This window comes from Podarcis pityusensis (assembly GCF_964106645.2).
Source record: "Podarcis pityusensis genome assembly, chromosome: Z".
NCBI lineage: Eukaryota > Metazoa > Chordata > Lepidosauria > Squamata > Lacertidae > Podarcis > Podarcis pityusensis.
Genome location: NC_138044.1, coordinates 39,091,875 through 39,117,895, shown reverse-complemented (window position 1 = coordinate 39,117,895; position 26,021 = coordinate 39,091,875). Strand labels below are relative to the sequence as shown.

The 26,021-nt window shown below is 43.2% G+C and overlaps 1 protein-coding gene across 1 annotated transcript in view; it reads left to right on the top strand.

Annotated features, from left to right (window-relative positions):
* Nucleotides 1-26,021, top strand: part of LOC308468757 (glutamate receptor 3) — a 209,521-nt gene that overhangs the window by 104,713 nt on the left and 78,787 nt on the right. Inside the window, exons 5-11 of the mRNA XM_080991187.1 lie at nt 2,228-2,281; nt 5,917-6,078; nt 12,316-12,483; nt 14,263-14,367; nt 16,345-16,452; nt 17,580-17,786; nt 25,411-25,787. Coding sequence (XP_080847313.1) covers nt 2,228-2,281; nt 5,917-6,078; nt 12,316-12,483; nt 14,263-14,367; nt 16,345-16,452; nt 17,580-17,786; nt 25,411-25,787 — 1,181 coding nt within the window. The remainder of the gene's footprint in view (nt 1-2,227; nt 2,282-5,916; nt 6,079-12,315; nt 12,484-14,262; nt 14,368-16,344; nt 16,453-17,579; nt 17,787-25,410; nt 25,788-26,021) is intronic.

Genomic DNA, 26,021 nt, shown 5'->3' with positions numbered 1-26,021 from the left:
AAGCAAAGGGAAAGGTAGTGAGGGTTCTCTTTTTTCCCCCAATAGAATTATCTGTCTCTGAAATCTAAATGAGCATGACTTCATTCTGATGGTTAACTTTGCCTTCCAGTATATATTTTGAAAAGTTGCCCGTCCATCTGTTATGCATTTGAACACCTCTTAAGATCATGCCACCAAAATCTGCGCATATCAGAGATTAGGAATTTGTGAACTTCCAGATCTTCTTGGACTGCAGGTCCCATCAATTCTGACTGAGGTTAATGGCTGTTAGAGTTCGACAACATCTGGAGGGCCCCAGGTTTCCCATTCCTTGTCTGTATAAAAATATAAAAGTATATTATTTGGGGACAGATCATTGGTCCATCTAGCTAGTACTGACTGCTCTGATTGGCAAAGGATGTCCAATGTCTCAGGACTAACAGCCTTTGTAACTTGGAGGTACCAGGGATTGAACCTGAATCCTTCTGCATGCAACATCTACTGTTGAGCCACGGGTTTACAATTTTGTCTAACTTCACAGTTACGGAACACATAAGGTAAAGGTAAAGGGACCCCTGACCATTAGGTCCAGTCATGACCGACTCTGGGGTTGCGGCACTCATCTCGCTTTATTGGCTGAGGGAGCCGGCGTACAGTTTCCGGGTCATGTGGCCAGCATGACTAAGCCCCCTCTGGTGAACCAGAGCAGCGCACAGAAACGCTGTTTACCTTCCCGCCAGAGCGGTACCTATTTATCTACTTGCACTTTGACGTGCTTTCGAACTGCTAGGTTGGCAGGAGCTGGGACCAAACAATGGGAGCTCACCCCATTGCGGGGATTCGAACCGCTGACCTTCTGATCGGCAAGCCCTAGGCTCTGTGGTTTAACCCACAGCACCACCCACGTCCCTACGGAACACATAAGTTTAGTCAATTCTGTATTACACATGCATGTGTATAAATATATACTACATGCAAGATTCAAAAGAAAGAGATAACATTACGGAGCAGACTCTCCTGTTTCCTACACATATTTCTGGTGTGGTCTCCATGTATCACATTTGGACTGCAGGCTGGATGTTGGTCATCCATTATGCTTGAACCTGTGAGTGTGGCACTGGCTTTGGCCATATAGAGGTTACCAACCTAGTTTAATTACTCCCTCTGTGATGACCAATAAGACACAGGGACAGTGCTGCAGAGGCAAAATCTCTGGAAAGGATGAACAGCTTTGTTTAAAGTACTTAACAACACATGCCTCATTCCTTAACAACTCAGGGAGATTTCTCCATGGAAACCTAAGCGCATATCTTGAGTCATTGTGTTGTTCTGTGCCAAGAACTTCCAAGGTTCCCAGGAGTACTGTGGCTCAAGGAGATATGGAAGCCTTGTCTGTGGTCTTTTGCCTCTTCTGTAGATACAAGTCAACACTTAGATGCCACTGTCACCAAGCAGTGGATGTTCATTTGTGAAGTTGCCCTAAGTATAGGTTGCCAAGAGAGCTTGTTGAGCTTCCATCTTGGTAAGGAAAGTGAGAAGTGTCACTTGGACAAAAGTTGGGGAGCGGCCATTGTTCAGTGGTAGAGCATCTGCTCTGCATGCAGAAGGTCACAAGTTCAATCCTATCATCTCTAGTTAAGGCTAGGAGATAACTCTTTCTGAACCATTGGAGAGCCACTTCTAGTCATTGTGGATAATACGGCTGTGGATAGACCAGTGGTTTGATTCAGTATGTTCCTATGATGCATTCCATGCAGGATTCACATTAAGGTGTTCCTTCCACCAACACCACCCCAAAAATCTGTAGACTCCATGTTTCTTTCTCAGTCAGCAGTTCCAAGCAGAGATCTATGCAAGACTAGACAGAGATTAATATGTTGCTTACATGAACAATGTGTTCTATACCCAGTCAAGGAATCTTCACCATTCTCAGTATCTGTGCAAGGCTAACATGACCTGGGGAATAGGCACACATTATCACAAAGTAGAAAATCTACCATCAGATGCATTCCAGCACAAGGTTCCATTCATTTCAAAAACGGAATTTGCATGGGAGAAGTATTTTGTTGTGAGTTTTTGTGCAACACTTCCCTGTGTGGAAGGCAATGTGAATAGCAGGGGTCACCACAGAAATCCTTGCACGTGTGCCTCAAAGTCAACATCACCTTATGCTTGCCTTTTTATTCATGTGGAATTACCTGCAGCTAAATAATGTGTCTTTTTTTCCCTTTCTTTATCCCTTATACAGGTTGCAACCCTTAGTAAACATTCCAGAAGTTATCACTACATGCTTGCTAATCTGGTAAGACCTTCTGTCTCTCTCTCCCTCCCTCTCTCTCTATCTATTTATTTATCAATGTAGGAGATTTAGCATGACTGCGGGAAATAACATACTGACCTTTAAGTCATGCCATTCCTAACTGCCCAAGCAAACTGAAGGATGGTCACTAGAATCTGATGAACTGTGCGCAGCTAGTTCCATATTCCCAGGATTAATGTTTCAAACTACCTCACTCTTTACCGTCTCGCTCCCAATAAAAGCAAGAGTGGTACACGAGTCAGGAAGCTAGCTTAGCAGCCCTTCCTAATCCAGTGAGCTGCTTCTGATGAACACATCCTATCTAGATCACAAGAAGCAATCCCTACACTCAACCCTAAGCAATTCAGGCTGTATCTGGAGCCCTCTGTCCAGTTCAAAAGACGCTGACAAACTTGAATAAGTCTAGAGGTGGGTGACTAGGGCCTCGTCTCCACTATACATTTAAAGCATCATTATACCACTTTAAAGAGTCATGCTTCCCCCAAAGAATCCTGGGAACATTAGGTTGTTAGGGAGCTGAGAGTTGTTTGGAGGCCCCTTCTCCCCTCACACAGCTACAATTTCCAGAGTTCCCTGCGAAGAGGGATTGACAAACCACTATGAGAATTGAAGTACTTCTTTACATAGCACGTACAGTAGTTAACTATGGAATTCACCCTTTTGCCTGAGGCAGTGATGGTCACCAACTTGGAGGACATTTTTATATATATTTTTTTAAATGGACAAATTCATGGCAGATAAAGCCCTCAATGGCTACTGGCCATGATGTCTAAACTCTCTCTCCACAGTCAGAAGAAGTGTGCTTTTGAATACCAGTTGCTGGAAACCACAGGAGAGGAGGTTGTTGCATTCTGGTCCTCCTTGCAGGTTTCATACAGCCATCTGGTTGGCCGCTGTGAGCACAGGATGCTGGACTAGATGGGCTATTAGCCTGATCCAACCAGGATCTTGTTATCCTCTCTTAAATTGAGCCCAGAAGGGAATAGGAAGTCAGTGAAGACTGAAATCTTGGCAAATTTCTTTTGTATTTAAGGGACATTTCAAAAAGGTTCCATTGAGCATGTGCAAAGCTCAAGGCATTTCTAAAGCACCTATTTGAATCCTGGCCAGAATGTATTTCCCAGCCCTTGATGTGTGGCTTTGGAACAATGCTAGAACTGGGATGTCATAATCATTTGTACTCAGTGACTGCCTCTTGGCTTTTTACTGAAGCTTCCCTGCCCTAATAATCTGAAACTAATTCATAATTTGTATTTCATCTCAAATTATGCCACTGAGAATCCAGATCTCCTTTATAATGCTTCAACCTCACTGCTAAGAAGTACGACATTGTGCTTGGTTATTTTACAGTTGTTATGAAGACTCAAAGTTAATCCATAATTCTATCTTGCCAAGTTGTCAAACTGCTTAACAATTCATTTGTCCAATTCCAGGCAGTACATCTAAAGTTTATTGTGGAGAGAGTAAGATATAACTTGTTTCATATATTAAATAACTAGATATGGTGTGCCCTGTGTCTGTCTATTTTTATGAGGGCCAGTCCAATACATTTTGGCACCTGAAGTGAACCACAGGGAGCAAGGGGAAAGTGAAGATATACACCAGGAATAAGCAGGGATTAAGGTTCTACATCAGGAACAGGGGTTGGGTGGGGGGCATCAAATCAACATTTGATGGTTGAAGTGTTAATCAAAGGCTGTTGCTTGAGGGAAAGGGGGGCAACTCTAAATCATGGATAGCTGTAGACCCCAGGAGACGCCAGAAAGCAACCCCCACCATTTCCTCTTTAATGGGGGGGGGGGAGCCAGCAGGCTGCTGTGGCGGTGGCATGTGAGGAGCCCTGCTGAGGTGTGCGGGAGTTGTTCCTGCCACCACGGCGGTGGTCGTGGTGGATGCATTCCTTGAAGGTCAGATCTATTGCCCCTGTGAATCCTGCCGCCCAAGGCGGTTGCCTCACTTTGCCTCATGAATGGGCCGGCCCTGATTTTTATCATATACTTTATAACAGGTTTTCCCCAAGGGTTTCTTCTTATGGCATGAGAGACAGACAGAGAGAGAGAGAGAGAGAGTTTTGAAAGTCTTCTCTCCACTTCCCATGTGTTGCACGCCACCCCAATCTCCGAGCGGTGCGAGATTCCAGGGGTTCCAGGCATTTACCCAGGGTTCCTTGGGGTATGAGGCACAACAGAGTCTTTGTGATACATGGTTTATTTTCACATATATGCAACCTGAGCCTGCAATGGAGGTGTTCACAGCATCAATACCCCAAAAGGGTCTTGCTCCTCCCATAGTCGCAGCCTTGGTAGGGCCAGCCTGCAAGCATACACTGTTTGCTGAGACCCTTACAAAAGATGCTGGACTGTAGAAGTTGGCTAAATACAGCAATGCATGTTCTTAAGTGTATATGTGGGATTACTGAATCTGGATCAATTAAATTCTTCCCACTCACCATTCACAAAAAGGGCCTGGTTAATGTAAAATAAAAAATATAAACAGGAAAGAGCATAATCAAGGTTATAAAGCATAGGAGAGGTAAAAAGGTAGGATTTTCCTAATAAATAGAGAGCATATAATGTAGAAAAATAAAAGCAACAAAACAGATAATGAAAGCAAAAAGTTGTAATTTGGTGGGGGAAGAGAGTTTTGTGTATTTGAATTCGACACATAAGAAATGAAATCCCACCAAACAGAATAGAAATGTTCTCTACAATAGCCAGAGTTCACATAGCCTTATACCACGACAAGAGGTTTAAGTTCTGTAGTGTCTTCCATTTCTGGGCCAAAGAGGTTTGTCTTGCAGCCAGCATCCATGTTAAGAAGAAGTTCCATAGATTGGGAAGATGTGGTTTGATCATCCCACAAGTTCAAAAGGGTGAGTTGCAGGGAGGCTTGGAGGGGACATTTTTAAAAAAATGATACTTCTTCAAATATGTCAATCTAAAATTTGGATGCCAGAGGGCATTCCTACCATAAGTGGAAAAATGTCCCCCTGCTACTGCAACCACCCCAACAGTCTTGAGGATATTTGATGTCATATGAGAAAATTGCACTGTGGTGCCACCTATACAGAATTTTTAGACAACAGTCCCTTAAATAAGGTGATGCTTATTTATAAGGCTTAGACACATAATTGCATCCCACTTGGGATCATCTGTTTTCAATTGTAGGTCCTTCTGCTAGCTACAATGTCTATGTTCTATTTCTCTGTCACAGGCAATATGCCTCTGAACACCAGTTGCTGGAAATCGCAGGTGGACAGAGTGCTCCTGTGCTCAGGTCCTGCTTGCAGGCTTCCAGTAGACATCTGGCTGGATACTATGAGAAGAGGATGTTGGGCGAGATGGGTCATTGGCTTGGTCCAACAGGCTCTTCTTATGTTTTTATGCATCTATACAGCATTTCTGAATTTCAAAACAGTTTTGTTTTGTTTTTTGTATTCCAAAAAAATAAATAAATGTATTTCTAATTCTCTCTCTTCCAACTTGAAAGTCAGCAACAGTTTATACATCCAGCAGGATAAAGTGGTTAAGCTGTTCCTGGCATGTGCCGCTTTAGGATGGAGATTGCAAGATTGATTCCAGGTCAAAACAAAAAAACTATTTCTGTTGTCTTTCTAGGGTTTTACAGATATTTCACTGGAAAGAGTGGTACAAGGAGGTGCCAATGTAACTGGATTTCAGATTATTAATAATGACAATCCAATGGTCCAGCAGTTTATGCAGCGCTGGGTGAGACTTGATGAAAGAGAATTCCCCGAAGCAAAAAATTCTCCGCTAAAGGTAAGTGTTGTGGAGCAGTGACAGAATGGGTAAGAAATATGGGTCCATAGCTTTTTCAAGGTAGATCCTGGACCTGAAAAAGTTGGAGGCTACTGCGCTAAAACACATGAACTCTGAAGGCCGAAATGAAAAGTTATGGATATTGGGTGACCACTTTTCAAACCATGACCATCGTGGCAATTCCTCTTCTTTCCCTCACCACTCATTTGTACCACTGACTTTGCTCTCCAAGATCTCAGGTAGGAGTCCTTTCCCAGCTCTATTGGAGATGCAGCTTCTTGGAACTCAATATCTGTTGACTGATGCTAATTGATATCTGCTGCGTGAACACTGTGTTAGACAGACCATGTACATATTAGGTAAAATGTCATACAAAAATGTGTGTAGTGGGAGAAATTTCCACAAAATGCTAAAGACTTTTACAATAGCTTTTTTCAAACTCGTGGAAATGTGGATATAGTCAAACTTCGGCTGTCGAACTTAATCCGTTCCAGAAGACCGTTCGACTTCCGAAACATTTGACAACCAAGGCATGGCTTCCGATTGGTTGCAGGAGTGGAACCAATCAAGTGGAAGCCGCGTCGGACGTTCAAGTTCCAAAAAACATTTGAAAACCAGAGCATTTACTTCTGGGTTTTCGGCATTCGGGAGCCAAAATAATGGAGGCGTTCAGGAACAGAGGTTTGACTGGACTGAATTTAAGACTGGTAAACTGAGCGAAACCAAAACTGACATATTCACCCATTCCTACTTGGAGGCAAGACCGTGCTATCCTGTCCAATCCAGTGCAAAGAGCATTGCAGTGTGTCCTGTATCAGAGCTCTGTAGTGTTATTTACTATAGTTTAGGCCTTAAAATAACTGATTTGGGGGCCGGGGGCAAAAAAAGTACTCCTCTGGCTTTTAAAAAATACTCTTATTGTTGGGTATCACTCAGGAACAAAACTAATATTTGCACATCTGAGGAAGTGTGCATCCACACAAAAGCTAATACCCAGAACAAATGTAGTTGGTCTCTAAGGTGCTACTGGACAATTTTTTTATTTTTTTATTTTTATTTTGACTGTGTCAAAATAAACCAACACGGCTACCTACCTGAATCTAATATTTGCACAGATTTACTCCTGATTTGTTAAATTTGTACAGTATTTATGAAAGAGACAGCCACTCCTCTTTAGAAAACCATCTTGACAAATGAATGTACAATGTCTGGGACTAAGAAATGTAATTGGCTAGAGACTAATGCCCTGGTGTGTTGATTTATTCAGTATTTCATCTACTCTTTCCTCCTTCCCTCGCTGGCTTTCCTTTGCATGCTCATGCATTTGTTAGTAGAATACAAATAAAATAGAAAATTTGATTTGTCTCTTGGCATGATTCCAAGGAGGCTGCATTTGGGTTTCTGATCATTAAAGCAGTCCTGGCCCGAGGGAGAAAATACCACTGTGTGAGCTTTATGTAGTAATAGATTGAACAGCTCTTACAAAACCCTTTTCTTGTCTATGTAACAGCAAAAGTTGACTCTAATGCTCAGTTGTACGGTGGAGCTGTTCTGTGATATTTGCTAGTTTTAACTTTTTAAAAGAAGCTCTAACAAAAAACAAACAAAGTGAAACAGAAGAAGCATTAGTTAGTTAGTTAGTTAGTTAGTTAGTTAGTTTATTAAAGATTGGCTCCTTCCAGATATATTTGGGCTACCAACTATCGTGCTAGGGAAATGGGTTGCAATTTAAAACTCAGGAGCCTGATTCCCTCAGATATTGCCTATTTGTCTTAGAAATACAAAGTTCTTCAGAGAGGATGTATTTATTTCTTTATGGGCTTCTAAGCAAAGGCAGTCTTTTTTAGGGCAAAATAATGTTATAGGGTTTGAGTACCTGCTGGGAGCATAGATCAAGTGCCTCCTCAACTTGGGCCACATTCACACTATACATTTAAAGCACTTTATACAGCCATGGCATCCCCCAAAGAATTATGGGAGCTGTAGTTTGTTAAGGGTGCTGAGAGTTGTTAGACGACTCCCATTCCCCTCCCAGAGCTAAAGTTTCCAGAGTGGTTTAGCAGTTCTTCTTCCCAGGGTACCTTTAGGAAGGGAATAAGGGGTCTACTAAGAACTTTCAGCACCTTTAAGAAACTGCAGCTCCCAGGATCCTTTTGGGGAAGCCATCACTATTTAAAGTGCTTTAAATGTATGGTTTGGCTGTGGCTTTGATGACAACATTCCACCATTTAGTTTAATAGAAGTGAAAGAGGAAATAAAGGGAATGTTTTGAGAGGTTGCCACCCAGTGTCCATGGGGTTGTATCCTATAATATGGGATGGGGTTGGTGGAAGGAGGGTTAGTGATTTGTGGGTTTTTTGTTATTGTTTTTAGTATGTTTTTTGTGTTTTTATCTTGTATTTTTATGCTGTGAAATGCCCTGAGATCTAAGAATGAAGGGTGGTATACAAATTAAATAAATAATAGTTCTATGCATAGTAGACCCACTGAAGTTACTAGACATGGCTAACTTAGGCCCATTAATTCCTATGGGTTTACTCTGAGTAGTACTTGGTTCACTACGACCCACTACTTTTCATATTAGCCTTTAACTCGGAGTTGGCATGTTGTAGCACAGTAGTCTTCAACTTTTTCAGAACCCACCTTCAACCTTAGTTTCAGCCATGCTATTAAAATCATACACATTCTTCTTTCTCTGTATGTTCCTGCTTCTCCCTCTTCTCTGGTTCATACATAATGCTAAGCCATGGTTTGCTTAGCCAAACTATGGTTATTCTGAATGTGTAAACCTAGCCCAGCAGACTATTGTTTATTGTCTACCAACAAACATAAAGCAAAGCCATGGGTTGTTGATGGCTCACAAACCATTAACTATGATATGATATGGTGTCTGAATCCAACAGCCTTGTTTAATTATGGTTTGTTAGGTCACCCACCATAGATGTTGGTCAGGCAAGACTAGCTGGATATAAGCCATGGCTGGTTCTTTCATCCGTGAAATGACTCATGGTTTGTTGAATAGATCATGGTTCAAACCAAGCATGATTCAAACCAAACGTGACTTGTTGCACAAATTAAGCCTCAGTCTCTCCCCATGTCCACATGTAACATTCCTGGTTCAAACCATAGTTTTATGGAGCAGGAATGTGCCTAAGCTCAAGTACTTTCTCTCTTTGTCTTCCCTTCCCTCCTTGGCGACAGAGGAAAATGTTTGTTAAAGCACAACTTGCTGTGATGTCTGAGCTTTCATGGGTTTCATGGGTTTCAAAGCCATGTCTTTGGATAAATGTGAATAGCATTTCTGCATCTACACAATCAGTAATCCCCACTGTAACACTTGGACTCAGAGTCAGTAAATTCTGAACAGACAAAGAAAACACAGCATTCAGGTGCCTACTTTCTAGATATCAGCATTCAGCCTGTGGGAGACTTGGTACTATGGCACCTTGTGTGAGGCCAAATCTTGGCACCCCCTCCTGTCCTCAGACTACCTTCCCAATGGCAGTTAAGGAGGTGCCCACCTTTGAGAAGGAGGCGTGAGGATTTGGCTGGGTCCTCCTACCTCCTTCCCAAAACTGGGAAAACTTGGCTTTGGGGAAGAGACAGGGAGCTATAGGACCCTGTCAGAGCCTCATGCCTTCTTCCCAAAGCCCAGTGCCTTGCTTACCAGGCTTTGAGATTGTGCCCCCATTAATTAATTAATGGAATTTGTTGTCACAAGGTCTGGTGGCAGCCACTGGCATCTCCTGAAAAGAAGACTATATGAGCCCTATTCAGACTCCTCCACCCCCACCATCCCCATTTTTCCAGCACTCATAAGTCAGAAAGCATGTTTCTGAAGTGGAGTGACATTCTGGGGAGAATCCACTTCCCAGGTGGGGTGGAGTTGCTACACTAGCCTTCCAGAAGGAGGGTCAGTGTTACTTACTGGGAGGGAGAGGGCTGAGGCAGTCAGGAGACTGGTGCAGTGACTTTGCACCATGCCACCCTCCCCTTCCTCACTTCTGTCCTTGCCAGCAAGCAACAGCAACCCACCAACTGGGAACCTAGCCCAGTGGCACTTCCCCAGCCACTGAGAAGCTACTGCAGTAGTCACAGAGGTTCTCTGCACAATTTAGAATCCTGCATAATCAGGGTTCTAAATCACATGGGGAGTCTCCCGCTAATTTTGTCAACTCTGAAGATTCAGCTACAAAGAAATAGAATGCCGACCACAGAAAGCAATATATTCAGAATATAGGCAAATCTCTAATTTTGAAGAGTTGGGTTTTCTTTTCTTTTTTAAGTCTTTCTCTGAAATAAATTCAATTCACTGGCAAAAAAATAATAATCATTTAGAGATCTTACCCTTCCTACGAACAGGAATGTTTATCAGATTTATAACCTCAATAAGAACGGTAATTCTGAACCGTATGAGAAAGCAGTGAAAGCGGTTTGTTTTCATTGTTTTCCTAAGAAAAAAAAATAAACAGATTTATTGCTGGCTACATATTTGAGTTAATAGAAAATACAGTCCAGAGAGATGTAATTCATGGTCGCTGTGCTTTTAACACCAGACAGCCTTTATTGGCCAGCTCATTGTTCAACAAAGAAAAAGAAGAAAACTGCAAGCAAAAAGAGGACAGAAAGAGATGTTATATAGAATATATTTGGTTTATAGCCAGAAAGATGTCATGAATAGACCCTGCACCTAATGAGACCTTGAATTTTGTTTTATGGGAGTGGTTTCCAACGCTACTTGGAGAATCTGTGCCACACATCAAGTTAAAAAGTTAAAACAAACCTATGACCCAGGAAACAGGCATAGGAGTATAAGAAGCTATCTTACACCCAGTGCTTTTTTCTGGGGGGACGCATACCCCTAAACATTTTGTGTATCTTTGTATTTTTGTCCATTTACTGTATTTATTTTTCCCAATTTGAACTACAAAATAGTGGTTTTCTTGAGTCAAAATGAAAGTACCTCTAAACATTTTTTTAGGGGAAAAAGCACTGCTTACACCAAGTCAGACCATTGGCCCAACTAGGCTAGTATTGTCTATGCTGACTAGCAGTAGCTCTCCAGCATCTCACTAATGGGCCATTCCCAGCCCCATCTGGAGATGCTGGGGATTGAACCTGGGACCTTCTGAATGCAAAACAAGTGCTCTACCCCTGAGAAAGAGCAGGGACAAAACAGCCAGGCAAGCAGCCTAGGTCCATTGCCAGGTGAGTGGGCTCTTTGCCTTCTGTCCAGGTATGCCACACATCAGAACTGGATCCTCCAATCTGTGCTGATCCTTCTGGTAGCTGCTCTACGGCAGGTACCAGAAGTCATGTTACCTTCTCTCTCATGCTCACCTGCCCACTCTCTTGCTCTGGAGCTGCTGAGAGTTCCTGCCCAAAATATCTGGAAGGCAACAGGTTGGGGAGGGCTGGCATAGATACAACATGGTGCCCTCCAGAAGTTGTGGGCAACACCTCCCATCACTCCTAACCATTGGACATACTGGCTGGACCATGGGAGTTGGATCCAAAACAACTGGAGGGCAGCAGGTTGGATGCCTTGATGTAGATGGATGCTGAGCTATATGGATGAGTATAAGGCAGCTCCCTATAACATTGCAACAGATGGTAATACCTCACAAAAACCACTGCATAGTGAAAGGTGAAAGATGTGGTAAAATAAATAAACACTGTAGAAGGAAGGGGAGGAAAAGTGCTAGTAGACACAACTTCCAAAAGCACCAAAAATAATTTTGGGAGGAGTTGGTGAAGAATGACGGAGAGGAAGGGATCATTTGGGTTGCCCAAATAGGGGCTACAGGAGGAAGACATCTCCTTGAGATCGGCATAGTTAATATGGAATAAGATGACCCAGCAGATCTACATACGCAGATGACACTTTATTGTTGCTGTTGTTGGTTTTATTTTGTTGTGGACTAGTCTCTTGTTAAGCCTCCATGAATATTGCTCGTCATCAAAAGACAATATAAAGGTAAATGTGAATGTAAAGGAAAGCAAATCTTTATTGTTACAGTCATGACCAGCATGAATATGAAGGAAAACGTAAACCCCTTCTTCCTCCTATGTCAGCAATTATGTAATTACAAAATGAAGTTTGACATCTCCAGGGATGTAGGCTAGTTAGGGTGACTACTCCAGGCTGAAAAACAAACGAACACAGGGAGCAAAATTGGGTCTGAAGCTGTTACTAAAATGCAGTTTGTCAAACTGTCTCCTTTGCATCTTCTTCAGTACACATCTGCACTGACCCACGATGCCATACTAGTCATAGCAGAAGCTTTCCGGTACCTCCGAAGGCAGCGTGTTGATGTCTCCCGGAGAGGTAGTGCTGGAGATTGCCTAGCAAACCCTGCTGTGCCTTGGAGCCAAGGGATTGATATAGAAAGAGCACTGAAAATGGTAAGGACAAAAGCAATGACGACACCAACCTAAATCCTAATGTATTTGGCTACACAGGTTATCTTTAGGGGATCCGGGAAATGTGTTTGACTGTGCATGCAACTGTAAAGTACACAACCATTTTGCCATGCAAAATGTATTGCCTTTATTTTACCTGATACCTTACAATGTCATGTAAACAGGTTGTCTGTATTCAGACCAGGGGTGCCAACTTCAATAAAGCGGCCCAAGCATGTCCCACCCCGCATAATCAATCACATGATGCTGTGCATGGAAACCATTTTAATGGTGATACCCATCAACTTTGGCACCCCCAGTCCCTTCAAAAAAATTAGGGGGGGCACGAAGGGACCTCCACCCCTAGGAGCTGGCTCCTATGATTCAGGCTGTGTTGAACACAATTCCCTGGAAAATCTACACTACCATCTTTGTTGACATTTTTTATGTATAATGTAGGTATTTATTTAAATACAAGAAGACAGGTCCCTGCCTCGAAGAACATACAAGCTAAAATTCACCATGGGGAAAACAATGGAAGAAAGGAAGAAGGAATAGATTGGGGGAAGATTATTTCAGTTGCATGTACTTCTGCTTAGCTGCAAATGAGCATGAGAACTAGGGAGTTGTGCCAAATGAGCGTGAGAACCAGGGAGTTGAAAGAAGCAAGAGAGGTTGTACCTGTGTTGTAGAAAAGGGTCACAGCTTGAAGTACCTACTTTGCACTCAAAAGGCTCTGACAGTAGCCGACCAGGTGCCTATGTGAAACCTGCAAGCAGAATATTAGGGCAACTGTACTCTCCCACTCATGTTTCCCCGACAACTGAGAACCACTGCCCATTGGTTGCTGTAGAGAATAATGAGCTAGATGGACCAATTGGTCTGATTCAGCAGAAGGCAACATCCTATGTCAGCATTGCTTAAGTCAAGGGTAGCCAATGTGGAGTCCTCCACATATTGCAGGAGTACAACTCTCATCATCCCTGACCATTAGCCATACCATCTAGGACTGATAGGGGTTGAATTCCAACAACATATGGAAGGCATCACATCAGCTCCCCCTAATGTAGATGCTCTGGATGGCAGTTCCAAGTAGACAAGTCTGCAAGAGAGACAGGAAGTTATTATTGTTTACTATGCACAGAGCACGGGACACAGGTGGCGCTGTGGTGTAAACCACTAAGCCTTGGGCTTGCCAATCGGAAGGCAGCAGTTTGAATCCCCGCAACGGGGTGAGCTCCCGTTGCTCGGTCACTGCTCCTGACAACCTAGCAGTTCGAAAGCACGTCAAAGTGCAAGTAGATAAATAGGTAACGCTCCAGCGGGAAGGTAAACGGCGTTTCCGTGCGATGCTCTGGTTTCGTCAGAAGCAGCTTAGTCATGCTGGCCACATGACCCGGAAGCTGTACGCCGGCTCCCTCGGCCAATAAAGCGAGATGAGTGCCGCAACCCCAGAGTTGTCCGCGACTGGACTTAACTGTCAGGGGTCCTTTACCTTTACCTTTTTATTCACAGAGCAAATGTTGGTTATGTGAGACTATATCTGTGTGCATCTGTGTCCATTCATTTTGATGGAATTGTTGGGGGGGTGTTAAGTTCCCAGGGAGCTGTGGCCATTGAAGGGGCAAGGGTGTTGTGGTTGTACCACCCCAGAAGCAATAAATTCCTCTTTGGAAGATTGAGTGTTGGAGTGAAAGCATGTCCAGTAGATTGCAAATATTTCAGATCTGTGGGCATCTTATTCCTTTCAATGACAGTATGTTGTGATTTATCATTGCTAAGGTTCAAGTGCAAGGAATGACAGGAAATATCCAATTTGACACCTATGGACGTAGAACTAATTATACAATTGATGTTTATGAAATGAGACCTGGAGGACCACGGAAGGTAAGCCACACATGGGTAAATGTGTATTTACTATCCCAGCTCAGCCCTGCTTCTACCATGAGTTTAAAATAGAAGAAAAGATCAGCTGAAAAACAGAAATATTTTAATAGTCCCCATTTTAATTTATATTTTAATTGTCCCCATTGGGGACAAGCAGACTTCAGACTTGTGGGGGCTTCCTTTTTATTTTGTTAATTATTTTTAAAAACATCATATACCAGTTTATAAATTTACAAAACTCACAACAATATATAATATGCATAAAACCATTAAAAGCAATAAATAGCATATAAGAATGTAATAAGAGCCTCAGGTGCCTATAGGAAGCCCCAAAGCAGGATCTGAGAGCAACAGTGCTCTCCGCACTTTTGGCTGCATTGGAGGGGGGTTGGGCTTTATGGCCCTTGGGACCCCTTTCAGCTCTATATTACTGTGGTTCTATGATTCCCAGCAACTGATATTCAGGGCTATACTGCCTCTGACAACAATGTGGGATCAGTTACCTCACCTTTCCTTGGTGTCTGGCCTCCTCAGATGGGATATGACTGAGAGTGTCACATGCCCTTGAGGTGCACTTACTTTATACTAGATTCCAGGATTTTAGGGTTGAATCTCTAGCCACCTGGAATCAGTTGCTAGCTGAATTTAGACAAGTACCCAGTGTTGTGGTGCTTAGCTGTTTTTGTTTGAAGAAGGCTTTCCATGAAGTGTGACCCTGTTATTTATGAAATAATCAATTGTTTTATTGCTTTTGTGGTTTGTAGGAATGGTTTTAACTATATTCGGAAATGTGTTTGGTTTTGTATTTTATGTTAGTTTAATCTTGTTCTACGCGGCTTTGATGGCCTAGGCTAGAAAGCAGTTTATAAATTTGTGAAATAAAATAAATGAGATTAAAGTCCCACCTGTAGGTCTCTGCAATCCTTTAAAGTGAACAGGTGATGAAAGCCATGTGCCACTTAATACTGGTCTGGTATGGATCAGGACCCTGATGGATCAGGACCCATCACAGTGGCCAACAAAATGCCCGTGGGAAACCCACAAGCAAGACCTGAACACAACAACACTCTCCCCTCCTGTGATTTCCAGCAAGGGTTATTAAAAATGGGGGGGGGGGCAGGGCAGCAGACTGAGGGCTTGTCCACACTTGACTTTTCTACACTTCAGAGCAAACAGCAATTCCCCCCCCCCAAAAAAAACCCAACCAAATTGCCACATGTTTCACTTGTTGTTTGCTCCAACTGAGCTTTAAAGAGTGGATTTTCATGGGGAAAGCTCCAGGGCAAAAAAAGAAGAAGAGCACTCAGACATGGAACTTTAAAGCAAGGATATGTGCCTGGAAAGAGCAGAGCAAAAAGAGAAGTGTAGATAAGCCCTAGATCTAAAAAGCTTAAGTTACAGGAAGGGAGATTTTGGTTGATTGTTAGGAGTCATGCCTTCGAGGTAAGAGTGGTTCATCAATGGGACCAATTAGCTAGAGGGCTGGCGAGTTCTGCCTCACTGCAGCTCTTGAAGCAGAGGCTGTATAGCCATGTGTTGCAATGCCCTCTAGGTTCCCTACATCAAGCAGTGGATTGGAGTACATATCCTACAACACACACACACACACACACACACACACACACACACACCAATCTATAGATGAGCTATTGAATGAATGGAGGAAGTACATATTAAATAACATTAAGAACGGATATCTGCAAATGTTCTCTTGATGCACAACCCTTATTGCAAGACATATCAAAAAGAGGGGGAAAGCACTCCTAAAAAAATAAATACTGCACCTTTAACAAAAACCCTTTGAATGTTTTTTTGCATGTGTGTCTTGTGCTAATTTATGTAAAGCACCAGGAGTGCCAATCAGCAGGGTTGTCATTATCCCCACAGTGGCCCAGTGGATTGCATGGAGTGGCTGGTGAAATATTAACACAGTTGAAATGCAACGTGCTAATTTGGCTGTGTTCTCTTCAATTACAGGCTGGTTACTGGAATGAATATGAGAGGTTTGTGCCAGCAGTAGATCCCACAGTCTCCAACGACACTTCCTCTGTCGAGAACAGGACCATCGTGGTCACAACCATCCTTGTAAGTTCCAGAGCAGCCGGTTCGTAACTAGCAAATAGAAGTCTTAGAAAAGGATCATTCTCGCCAAAAGTGTATAAACCAGTCGTGCTTCTCCTTTAGTTATCTCCTTTCTAACCTCAAGAAGCACCAAACACTTTACCATTGCCTTATACTGTATGGGAGGTGCCAAAAAGACCCATAGCTCTGCATTGGGAGAGTCTTTCCCACCCCCTCCAAGGAGTAAACCCTATACAAATCCAGAGTGGAGTCTCTAAGTGCCTTGTACGCCTCCTTCCAGCAACTCCTGCGGCCAAGTTGGTGCCACATGTACTGTTGTGCTTTCTTTTGGACAACATCAGCAAGGCCAAGAGGTGGGTCTTGTCATCTGGGCAACCCAGGTCCTCCATACATTCTGCCCAGGCTTGCACCCCAGGGAGGTCACTTAGGTGCTGCTAATGCAACAGTTTGGTTTCACCCCCAGAGGCACACTCCACTGTCTCTAGAGACAGATGGAGGCCAACATTGGCTACTTATAGGGAGATGAGTGTGCAAGGGGTTTTCTTCAAGGTAAAAGCTAATAGATTATCCAAACATGGCCCATTATGCTCTTCCATCTCAGCTTACTTCCAGCATTTCTGAGATAGTGCTGCAGATGAAGATGGGCACTTGCAAACTAGGGAGAGGAGAAAAATTTGGTTCAGTTCCCATCTAAAGGCAGACCTCCCCTATTTGCATTTGAAGAACAATGCAGTTCTCCAGCCAAGTAATGTGCACACAACTGTATGCTTGGTAAAGCATGCATTGAGATGCATACATTAGTGCAAACAATACACAAAAATACATTTGGAAAAATAAAATAATGTGTGTTTTAGATAAAATTGCATACGAATGTGTATGCACTTAGAAGAAATTCACCCTAAGTTCATGAGGACTTTAAAAACTGGAATTTGCAAACTGGTGTAGGAATATGGGGAACTGAACAAGATTGAAAAAATGAGAAACAGAGAGAAAACAAAATTTGCAGGTTTTCCCGTCTCTGCTGCACACACACCCTGCAGACTCTGGGCACATTTTTAATAGAAGATGTATATTAAAACTGTGGGGGGGGAGGACTTTGGTTTTTGTTTTCACCCCCTGTCATTTTACAGGAAGCACCCTACGTGATGCGCAAACAATCTCCTGACCAAAAGGGAGGAAATGAAAAATACGAAGGCTATTGTGTTGATCTAGCTTATGAAATAGCAAAGCACGTTGGGATAAAATATGAACTATCCATTGTTCCCGATGGGAAATATGGAGCAAGGGATCCTGACACTAAAATGTGGAATGGCATGGTGGGTGAGCTGGTCTATGGGGTAAGTTGCCATTGAACTTTTGTGCATATATTTGTGGTTTTGCTTATGATTGAATGGACAACAAAGCCCAGCAGGGCCCAATTTCTATCATCTATACTGGCAAAGCTCCATAGATGTGTATGCAGGTACATAAATGTGCAAAGAAAGTAAGAAATATCACTTTGGGATATACAGTACTGTGGTGAATGTCCAAAACATGAGCATGATGTGTCTCTTTGTCTGTCACCTATTGACCATTCTCAATTACGTGACTTCATCATTTCAAGCATTCACTCAAATTTTCTTTAGGACAGCTACAAATTTGGTGAACCTGAAAAAATTAGTCTTATGCCGGTATAGCTGTCACGGCTACTCCTTTCCCAAGAACTCCACCATCCTGCATAGGGTTCCATGACGGTTAAACCAAGTAACACCTATAATGTAGAGATATTTGTATTTGTTGTATGCAAAACCATTTCCATTGTCTGCCTCCTTCCACCTAAAACTACATTATTCCTCCCAACATCCAGTATGACAATATGGATGTTATCTTGTCATTGCATTGCAATGAATGGGGTGGAATAATGGAAAGCAAATATTGAGGGGGGGCGGTGTTTAATCAATTACATATTGCTTACAGACTGAAAGCATGAACAGCAGCAAATGCCAATTGTATTCATTGGAATGATTTATGTTATGGCCATCGGACAAACAAGTGAACACTGCTCCTGTTTCTGTTTTCATGGGAATTCTCTGACATCCTTGTGTAGAGGTGACCTTAGCAGGTTTAAAGGGATCTTAGACAGAAGAAGAAGAGAGTAAGCATTTTGACTTATTGACTGAAAACAGGACAAGAAGTGATTGTTTCAAATTACAGAGAGGTAGGCTTAGGTTAACCAAGAGGGAGAGCTTCCCGGATATAAAAGCTCTTGAGCAATGAAAGAAATGGAGTGGAAGCCAAGACCACCCTGTTCTGTTCTGGCTCTGTGGTTGACTTGCTGAGTGATGTTTGACCATGTAGTTAACCTCAAGGAGCCTGACATTTTACCCATGGTAAAATGTGGATGAATGATACAAGCTCAGTCTCACCCAGCAAGGATTTTGTAAAACACCTGGAGACTGCATGATGAAAATGTTCTTGCCCGGTGTGAAAAGCTATTCCTCTCCACACAAATTGGAGCCATCCCTGCTTCTGTGAGCACATCAGCAACCCTCATCTGGGTTGGCGATCGTTCAATCATCTCAGCTGCCAGGAGGAGAAAGTAGACTTAACGGTGTTATGTTATACATGTTGTTTACTCCAAAGTAAGCCCCACTTTCTTCAGCAGGACATAAATATGTGTGAAATAGCCTTAGTCATTTTAGTGCTGAGGCAGGTAATATGCACTTTGGTCAGCAGCATCTGATGTGTTATTTGCAGATTATACATTAAGTAGAATTACATGGTAAAGTGTTTTTCAGAGTGGTTATCACTCCGGGCTGCAGGTAAATATATATACTATATTCATATATATATATATATATATGAGAATGCCTGCTGGATGAGGCAAATGTCCCATCTAGTCCAGCATCCTGTTCTCACAGTGGCCAGAAAAGAAATTTGTAAGGATTAGGGGACTTTTATGCTTTAGCAAGGTCTGTATCTGACAATGGAGCACAGCAACTCTTCTCTGTAGGTTTTACCCCTATAAGGCAGTTGCAGTGGCTGAAGATCCCCACCTTCCCACAGCTGCCCAGATATCCTCCTTCCCCATGTCTTCCCCAGCAATCTGAGACTTTGCCAATGTGCCTGTCTCTGCTCCTCCCTCTTCATACATCTTCTGGTTCTGGGAGACCAGGGCAAGAGAGGAGCTCACTGCAGCAGGAGGGAGAGACACCCTGGCTAATCTCTGCCTCTTTACCCACTTCTTCTCCAGCTTCTGTTTCTCCCTCTGATTCTGGACTGCCACAGCCTCTCCCAGCTCACTAAGCCCTGTTACGCCTTCAGCTTCCGACACCTCCTGTCCCCAGTCTTCTCCCTCTGACCCCACCACCACTCTCCAGGCTCAGAGCCATCTTCCCTTGTGGGTCACCCAGCTGGTGCCTCCTACCATTCCTGTGTCCATTCAGTCCATGACATCAGACACAAACACATACACACACACACATACACACACCTCTATCCTCCATCTAGGGAAGCAAGAAGCATTATCAGAATTCTATGCAGCCAAAACGAAACAAAAACCCAAGGAGGGTGTGGCCTGGAGAAGAAAGGCCTGGAGGGCTGTGGGCATGAGGCTCCCATTCCCTGACCTAGGGGTCCTCCGCCTTCATTGGGCCCTGACAGACATCTGAATATTGTCCAACACAAAGTTATTTCCCCAGAACTGCTCAGTTAGCACCAGCGAAGATATTCTCAACAGACCCATTTTCTCTTTGGCATTGCAACCGCTGCACCTTCCTTTACTTGCCAGTCTGCCAAACTGTCCTAAGGGAGAGCAGAAGATAGGTAGATGTGATGCTTCTGCATATCCTAACAGACTGCCTGCTCAGAAAAGGCAGGTGAGTAGGTAGCAGCAATGAAGAGGAGAGGAGGCAGAGCCAAGGGGCTCCAAGGGTTGATGGAGGGGTAGCCTGCATGGGTGCGGACCTTAGCAGCAACTTGACAATGCTGAACCCTGGTGCTCTGTGCTCCGTACAATTCGGCATCCATAACTCTTGGATTCTCCCCACCCGCTAGCCACATCTAACCTACTTTTCTCATGACCACACTGGCAATATCATTTCAGTTTGGGATCTGCTTACATGTCGCCCTACAGCAGATGCATCCAGTGAATGATAAAAGAGTTTGCAAACAACGAAATCTCCGTGCAAAAGCCAGCCTTCTGTAGGGTAGTTCGTCTCAGTTCAGAAATCTCCCTTGATCTTCTGGGATTAGTACAACGCAGAAGGCTGTTGTTCTGATGTGTTGCAGAGAGCCTCGGGTGTGTTACGTGAACATGATTGCACTTCTCAACCTCTCTCCACAGGGAGCACAATAGCTCTGAGTGTAAGGCTGGCAATGATACTGTGGTTTTTTTAACGAAACAGAAAGGCAGACTTCTCTGCCTGAGCAGATCTGGACTTTCACATTGCTGATGAACAAAGGTGGATTGATCATGCTTTCATTCATATGTCAGGTCCATTCTACTTTTGCATCAATCTGTTTTTTTATCATAAAAATGTGTTTAAATAAGTACTTTACACATGTATTTTATCACAACCTTTTTTCTCAAAAAAAAAATTTAAATTTGGTTATCTCAATATGGACATTTCTTAAAGTACTATTTCCTCAAATATGTTTCTTTCTTTTCTTTGCACATTTTGGTGTGAAGCTGAGAGCTGTATTGAAAAATTTGGAGAAATGAGAAATCCAAAGGGAAATTACTTTCCAAACCATGCAGTTTATGTTTGTGTGACCGGTTTTGAATTTATTTATTTATTTTATTAAACATATATCTTGCCCTTCTTTCTAAAGGAGCCCAGGCACCCAGCAAACCTTCCTCTGATAACAAAAAGCAATTTAAAATATAATTAAAACATTAAAAAAATTTTATGTTTTGACAACTGCTTATAAGCCTGTTTGGCAAGGAAACCAATTGTGTCCAAGAGCGCTCCAGAGCCTGAATCTGGCATTGCTTCTGCTTCTCTTTTTCCTTGCCAGCCAGTTGCTCCAGCTACTTTTCCCCAGCACTCAAATACAGGGCCGGCCCACCCTTGAGGCAAGGCAAGGCGACTGCCTCAGGCTGCAAGATCTACAGGGACAGCAGGTCCAGATGTAGATCTTTCTTCCCTCCTTGCTCCTGATGTAGATCTGCATTCACTCCTTCTTCACTGGCAGGGACGGAGGCACCATTTTGTGGTTTGCTTCAGGTGCCAAATTGAAATTGTCTTGAACTAGCCCTGAAGCACAGCTCCTTTAGCTCTTATTTATTATAAAGTTATAGAGGCCATGAATTGGCCAAAATATGGGGAGAGCCTAGGGTAGGGCTTGTGAATTTAATTAAGGAAGACCCCTGCCCCTGGTACCTTTTCCCATATAATTCAGCGATGTTGTTCTGCCCTCAAAGTAAGGTTCCAGATGCATTTTTACTGCATGGGGAAACAGATGGGGGGGAGGTTGCAAGGGAAACATAACAGGTGGGAGGATTAAGCTCCCTCCTTCCTGTTACTCTTTTTACTGCAAATCATGCCCTTTTCCCCAATTTGCAGTTTTTTCTGCTGCCAAATATGTAATTTGATCCTAATATGCTTGATCACCCCATGGTCTGCAGCTTTCAAGTACCTCGGGTTACATACGCTTCAGGTTACATATGCTTCAGGTTACAGACTCCGCTAACCCAGAAATATTACCTCAGGTTAAGAACTTTGCTTCAGGATGAGAACAGAAATTGCACGGCGGCAGTGGGAGGCCCCATTAGCTAAAGTGGTGCTTCAGGTTAAGTACAGTTTCAGGTTAAGAATGGACCTCCGGAATGATTTAAGTACTTAACCCGAGTTACCACTGTAGCCCCAAATTAGGTGTATTTGCTTAGACAAAATTTTACCTTGACAAGAAGGAAAGGAAGGAAGGAAGGAAATAAATCAGGAAATAAATCAGGAAATTGGTAAGCAAATACTAGGGAACCTGCCACATTCTGCAATCAGGAAAGGTGACTCCTTTAACCTTGATATGAATTATGCAAATAGGCACATTTTTCCTTTTGCTTACTTTGCATAATGCATTCTCTTGTCCTTGAGAGGGGGAAGGGATGGGTTGATGGGCACTAGAGCTCATCTCTGATTATCCAGCTACTCTTCTGGATTTAAGCAGACACTTTGCCGTACATTTCCAAGCTTATCTCCACACCCATAAGGACTAGAACCTTTGCTTTCTGTATTTAAATGAAAGCTGAACTTTGCCCCTTGTGGCCTTAAGGATTCGAGTTTTTAAAAAAAATTAAGACAGCCGTCACTCAATCTACTATGACTTGCACCAGAGCCAGGGGAAGGGAGTGTGCAGTTTGGTTCCTTCCACACTCCCTTTTTCATACCATTATTCTTCACAGAGTAATGAAATTCACACTCATTTTTCCCCCACCACCAGCAATGGAGAGGCAGAAACATATGGCAGTTCATAGGGGCATGGGGCTTAATAATAAAATGCCCACAAGGCCATTTGAAGATGAGCTCCCCTATAAAACAGCTCATTATGGCAAATACACTTTTCATTCAAAAGATGGCTTTACTTTCTCTCAGGAGCTTAGGAGCCTGTCAGAAAAGTCAAGGGCAAAGAGTTTTTGCATTTCTCCCAATGCCCCTGTGTGTCTTGTCTGGAAAAATGATTGTCTTATTTTGTATGCACGGTATTAATTTTGAATAACTATGCTACCAGCAACAGCAGCAGCAGCAAGTAATGGGATCTGAAGGAAGCCTGGTCTGTTGTGAAGTCAGTTCCTGCAACAGCCAATGCTGAGCGGTTGCATAATTTATTATTTTGGCTTGTGTTTGTCCACTGTGTGCTTAAACTGTCACAGCAGACAAGTGGCTCCTTCGAAGCTGGCCAGGCAGTCTGGCTGATGCGTATCCACATTGCGGCTTTTTCTGATGCTGCCTTAGTGGTGTGAGCACTGCAGCAGTGTGCATCCCTCACAGAGCAAAGCTGGAAATTTGTGTCTCTTTCCCCAGACGTTGCTCTTGCATACATCTGAAACAACCTAAAGGCGCAAGTATGTCCTTCCCTGCTGATACAATGGAATGGCCAGACAGTCCATAATTTGCCAGATGAGCCCTAATTAAGAACATAAGAAGAGTTCCATCTAGTCCATTGCCTTGTTTCCCACAGTGGCCAATGGGAAGCCTTCAAGCATAGCTTGAAGACAACAGCCTTCTCTTCCAGCTGTTTCTCCCTAGCAAGAGCCATTCAGTGGTATACTGCATTTAAACATGGAAGCTCCATCTAGGCATCATGATGAACAGCTATGTGTTTCCCTCTAAATCCCTGTTACTTTGTTCAAAACCCACCTTTTGCATAAAGCAACCCCCCCCCCATTTATTTTATTACCTTTTATTTATTTTATACCTTCGGTTTTTCAGTCATGGAACCCAAGGCACTGCTTAGTGTCAGCAGTGGGGTGGCCTCACTTTCCTTCAGACCATTATCCCCAGCCAGCAGGGCCTCAAGGACAATGGGAGCTGTGGTCCAAAATCATCAGGAGGTCACCAGGTTGAGGAAGGCTGTGTTTGCACATTTATTAAGTGTATGGAGCACAGGCTAAACTGAGCCTGGACTCAGTTTCTGAAATGAAACTTCCCAGCTCCCTCCTGCCACCCCCACCCCTGGCACTGTTCTTAGCATTAAAAATGTAGGTTCATGTCTTTGTGCAAAGATCCGGCTATCTTGATTAGCTTGGCAGAAAGCATTCATCCTTTTTTATAAGCTATTTCAATTTGGACAGATCCTCTTCCCTAGTGAGTTCTCACCTCCTTTGACATCTTTTGAACAATTGTTTCAATATCAAATCTGTGTCAGAGTCATGCATAACCTCATTTTTACCCTATTTTTTGAGACTTTGCCTCTTGGGGTCAGTTTCTGCTTTCGGTTGAAGGCATTGAACCATTTTGCCTATGGGTTTTCACTACATTGTGGGCCCTCGCCCAAACATTACTGGTTGGCAAGTGTATGTGCTTTGGGGGGCGGGGGTGGAGCAGAATGCCAGAACTTGACCTTGGTGTCAAACACCTTAAATAGCAACTGAACTGGATGGTGTTCTTCCCCCACCAAAACTAAGAAAGGAAAAAAGGCAATAGGCTGTATGCATTCTGCTAAAGTTCAGGACGATAACAGGAGATAGCATTAACCACAGAACACAAACTTCCTGATTCTTTTTTTTGTTTCTAGCCTTTGTGCTCCAAAGATTGGCTCGAAGATGTTTGAGCAATACTGGGGGATTCCTAGATGCTAGAATAGGGGCGGCAGGATAAGCTCCCAAAACTTTCAAAACATATGGGCACTTATACTGATTATTATAGCTCTCTTGGGGACCACTGAAGTACTGTATGTGAAGCAATGTAAGGAATCATGAGAGGTATAAATTACCTAAGAACTACTGAGATATAATATGTGTGAGGTGTTGGCTTGGGTGGCTTTTAAAGAGGATTAGACAAATTCATGGGAGATAAAGCTCTCGCTGGCTACAGACCACAATGGCTACGTTCTACCTACATAGTTAGGAGGCAAGTGGGGGGAGAACTATTGTGCTCAGGTGCTGCTTCCAGAGTAAGAACAGCATGCGGGAATAGATGGGCTCCTATGACATGAATGCAACAGCACCCTTCCGTCTTGCAATTTCCAAGAACTGGTATTCAGATACACACTGCCTCCAATACTGCTGGAAGGGCATAGCAATTGTAGCCATTAACCACTGCTGGCTTTATCCTCCATGAGTGTATCTAATCCTCATTTAAAGCCATCCAGCCTTTGCCTCCATGGTGCCCTCCATAGGTTTTGGCTGAGGGTGATAGGAATCGGAGGTTGCCAAGTTAGCAGAAAGGCTGATCTATATAAATGCCTTTTGTTTTTATGCAAAGATGGCAAGGATACCTGGCTGTAATTCTCTCTTCTCTTTTCTGTGTGTTGTCTTTTCAGAGAGCAGACATTGCAGTTGCCCCGCTTACTATAACTTTGGTCCGAGAAGAAGTCATAGACTTTTCCAAGCCATTTATGAGCCTGGGCATTTCCATCATGATCAAGAAGCCCCAAAAGTCTAAACCGGGGGTCTTCTCCTTCCTGGATCCTTTGGCCTATGAAATTTGGATGTGTATAGTCTTTGCTTACATTGGAGTCAGCGTGGTTCTGTTCCTAGTCAGCAGATTCAGCCCTTACGAGTGGCATTTGGAGGACAACCAGGAAGAACCACGAGACCCTCAGAACCCTCCTGACCCTCCAAATGAGTTTGGAATATTTAACAGCCTTTGGTTTTCCCTGGGTGCCTTTATGCAGCAAGGATGCGATATTTCTCCAAGGTTTGTTTTTTTTCCACCCCATATCACACTCCCATCACCTTTTTGCATTTTATGGTCGTTGGCTGATGCCATGGTGCATATATGCTTCTTTCTCAAACATGCTTTCCAAATTTTTATTTTGACATTCCATCCAATGCTAAGCTTCCTCCATCAAGCCACAATTGCTTGCCGGCGTTCGCCCTTGAAAAGAAACGTTTGTGACGGGCATTGCTTTTCAATGCCTCTCATCCGTGC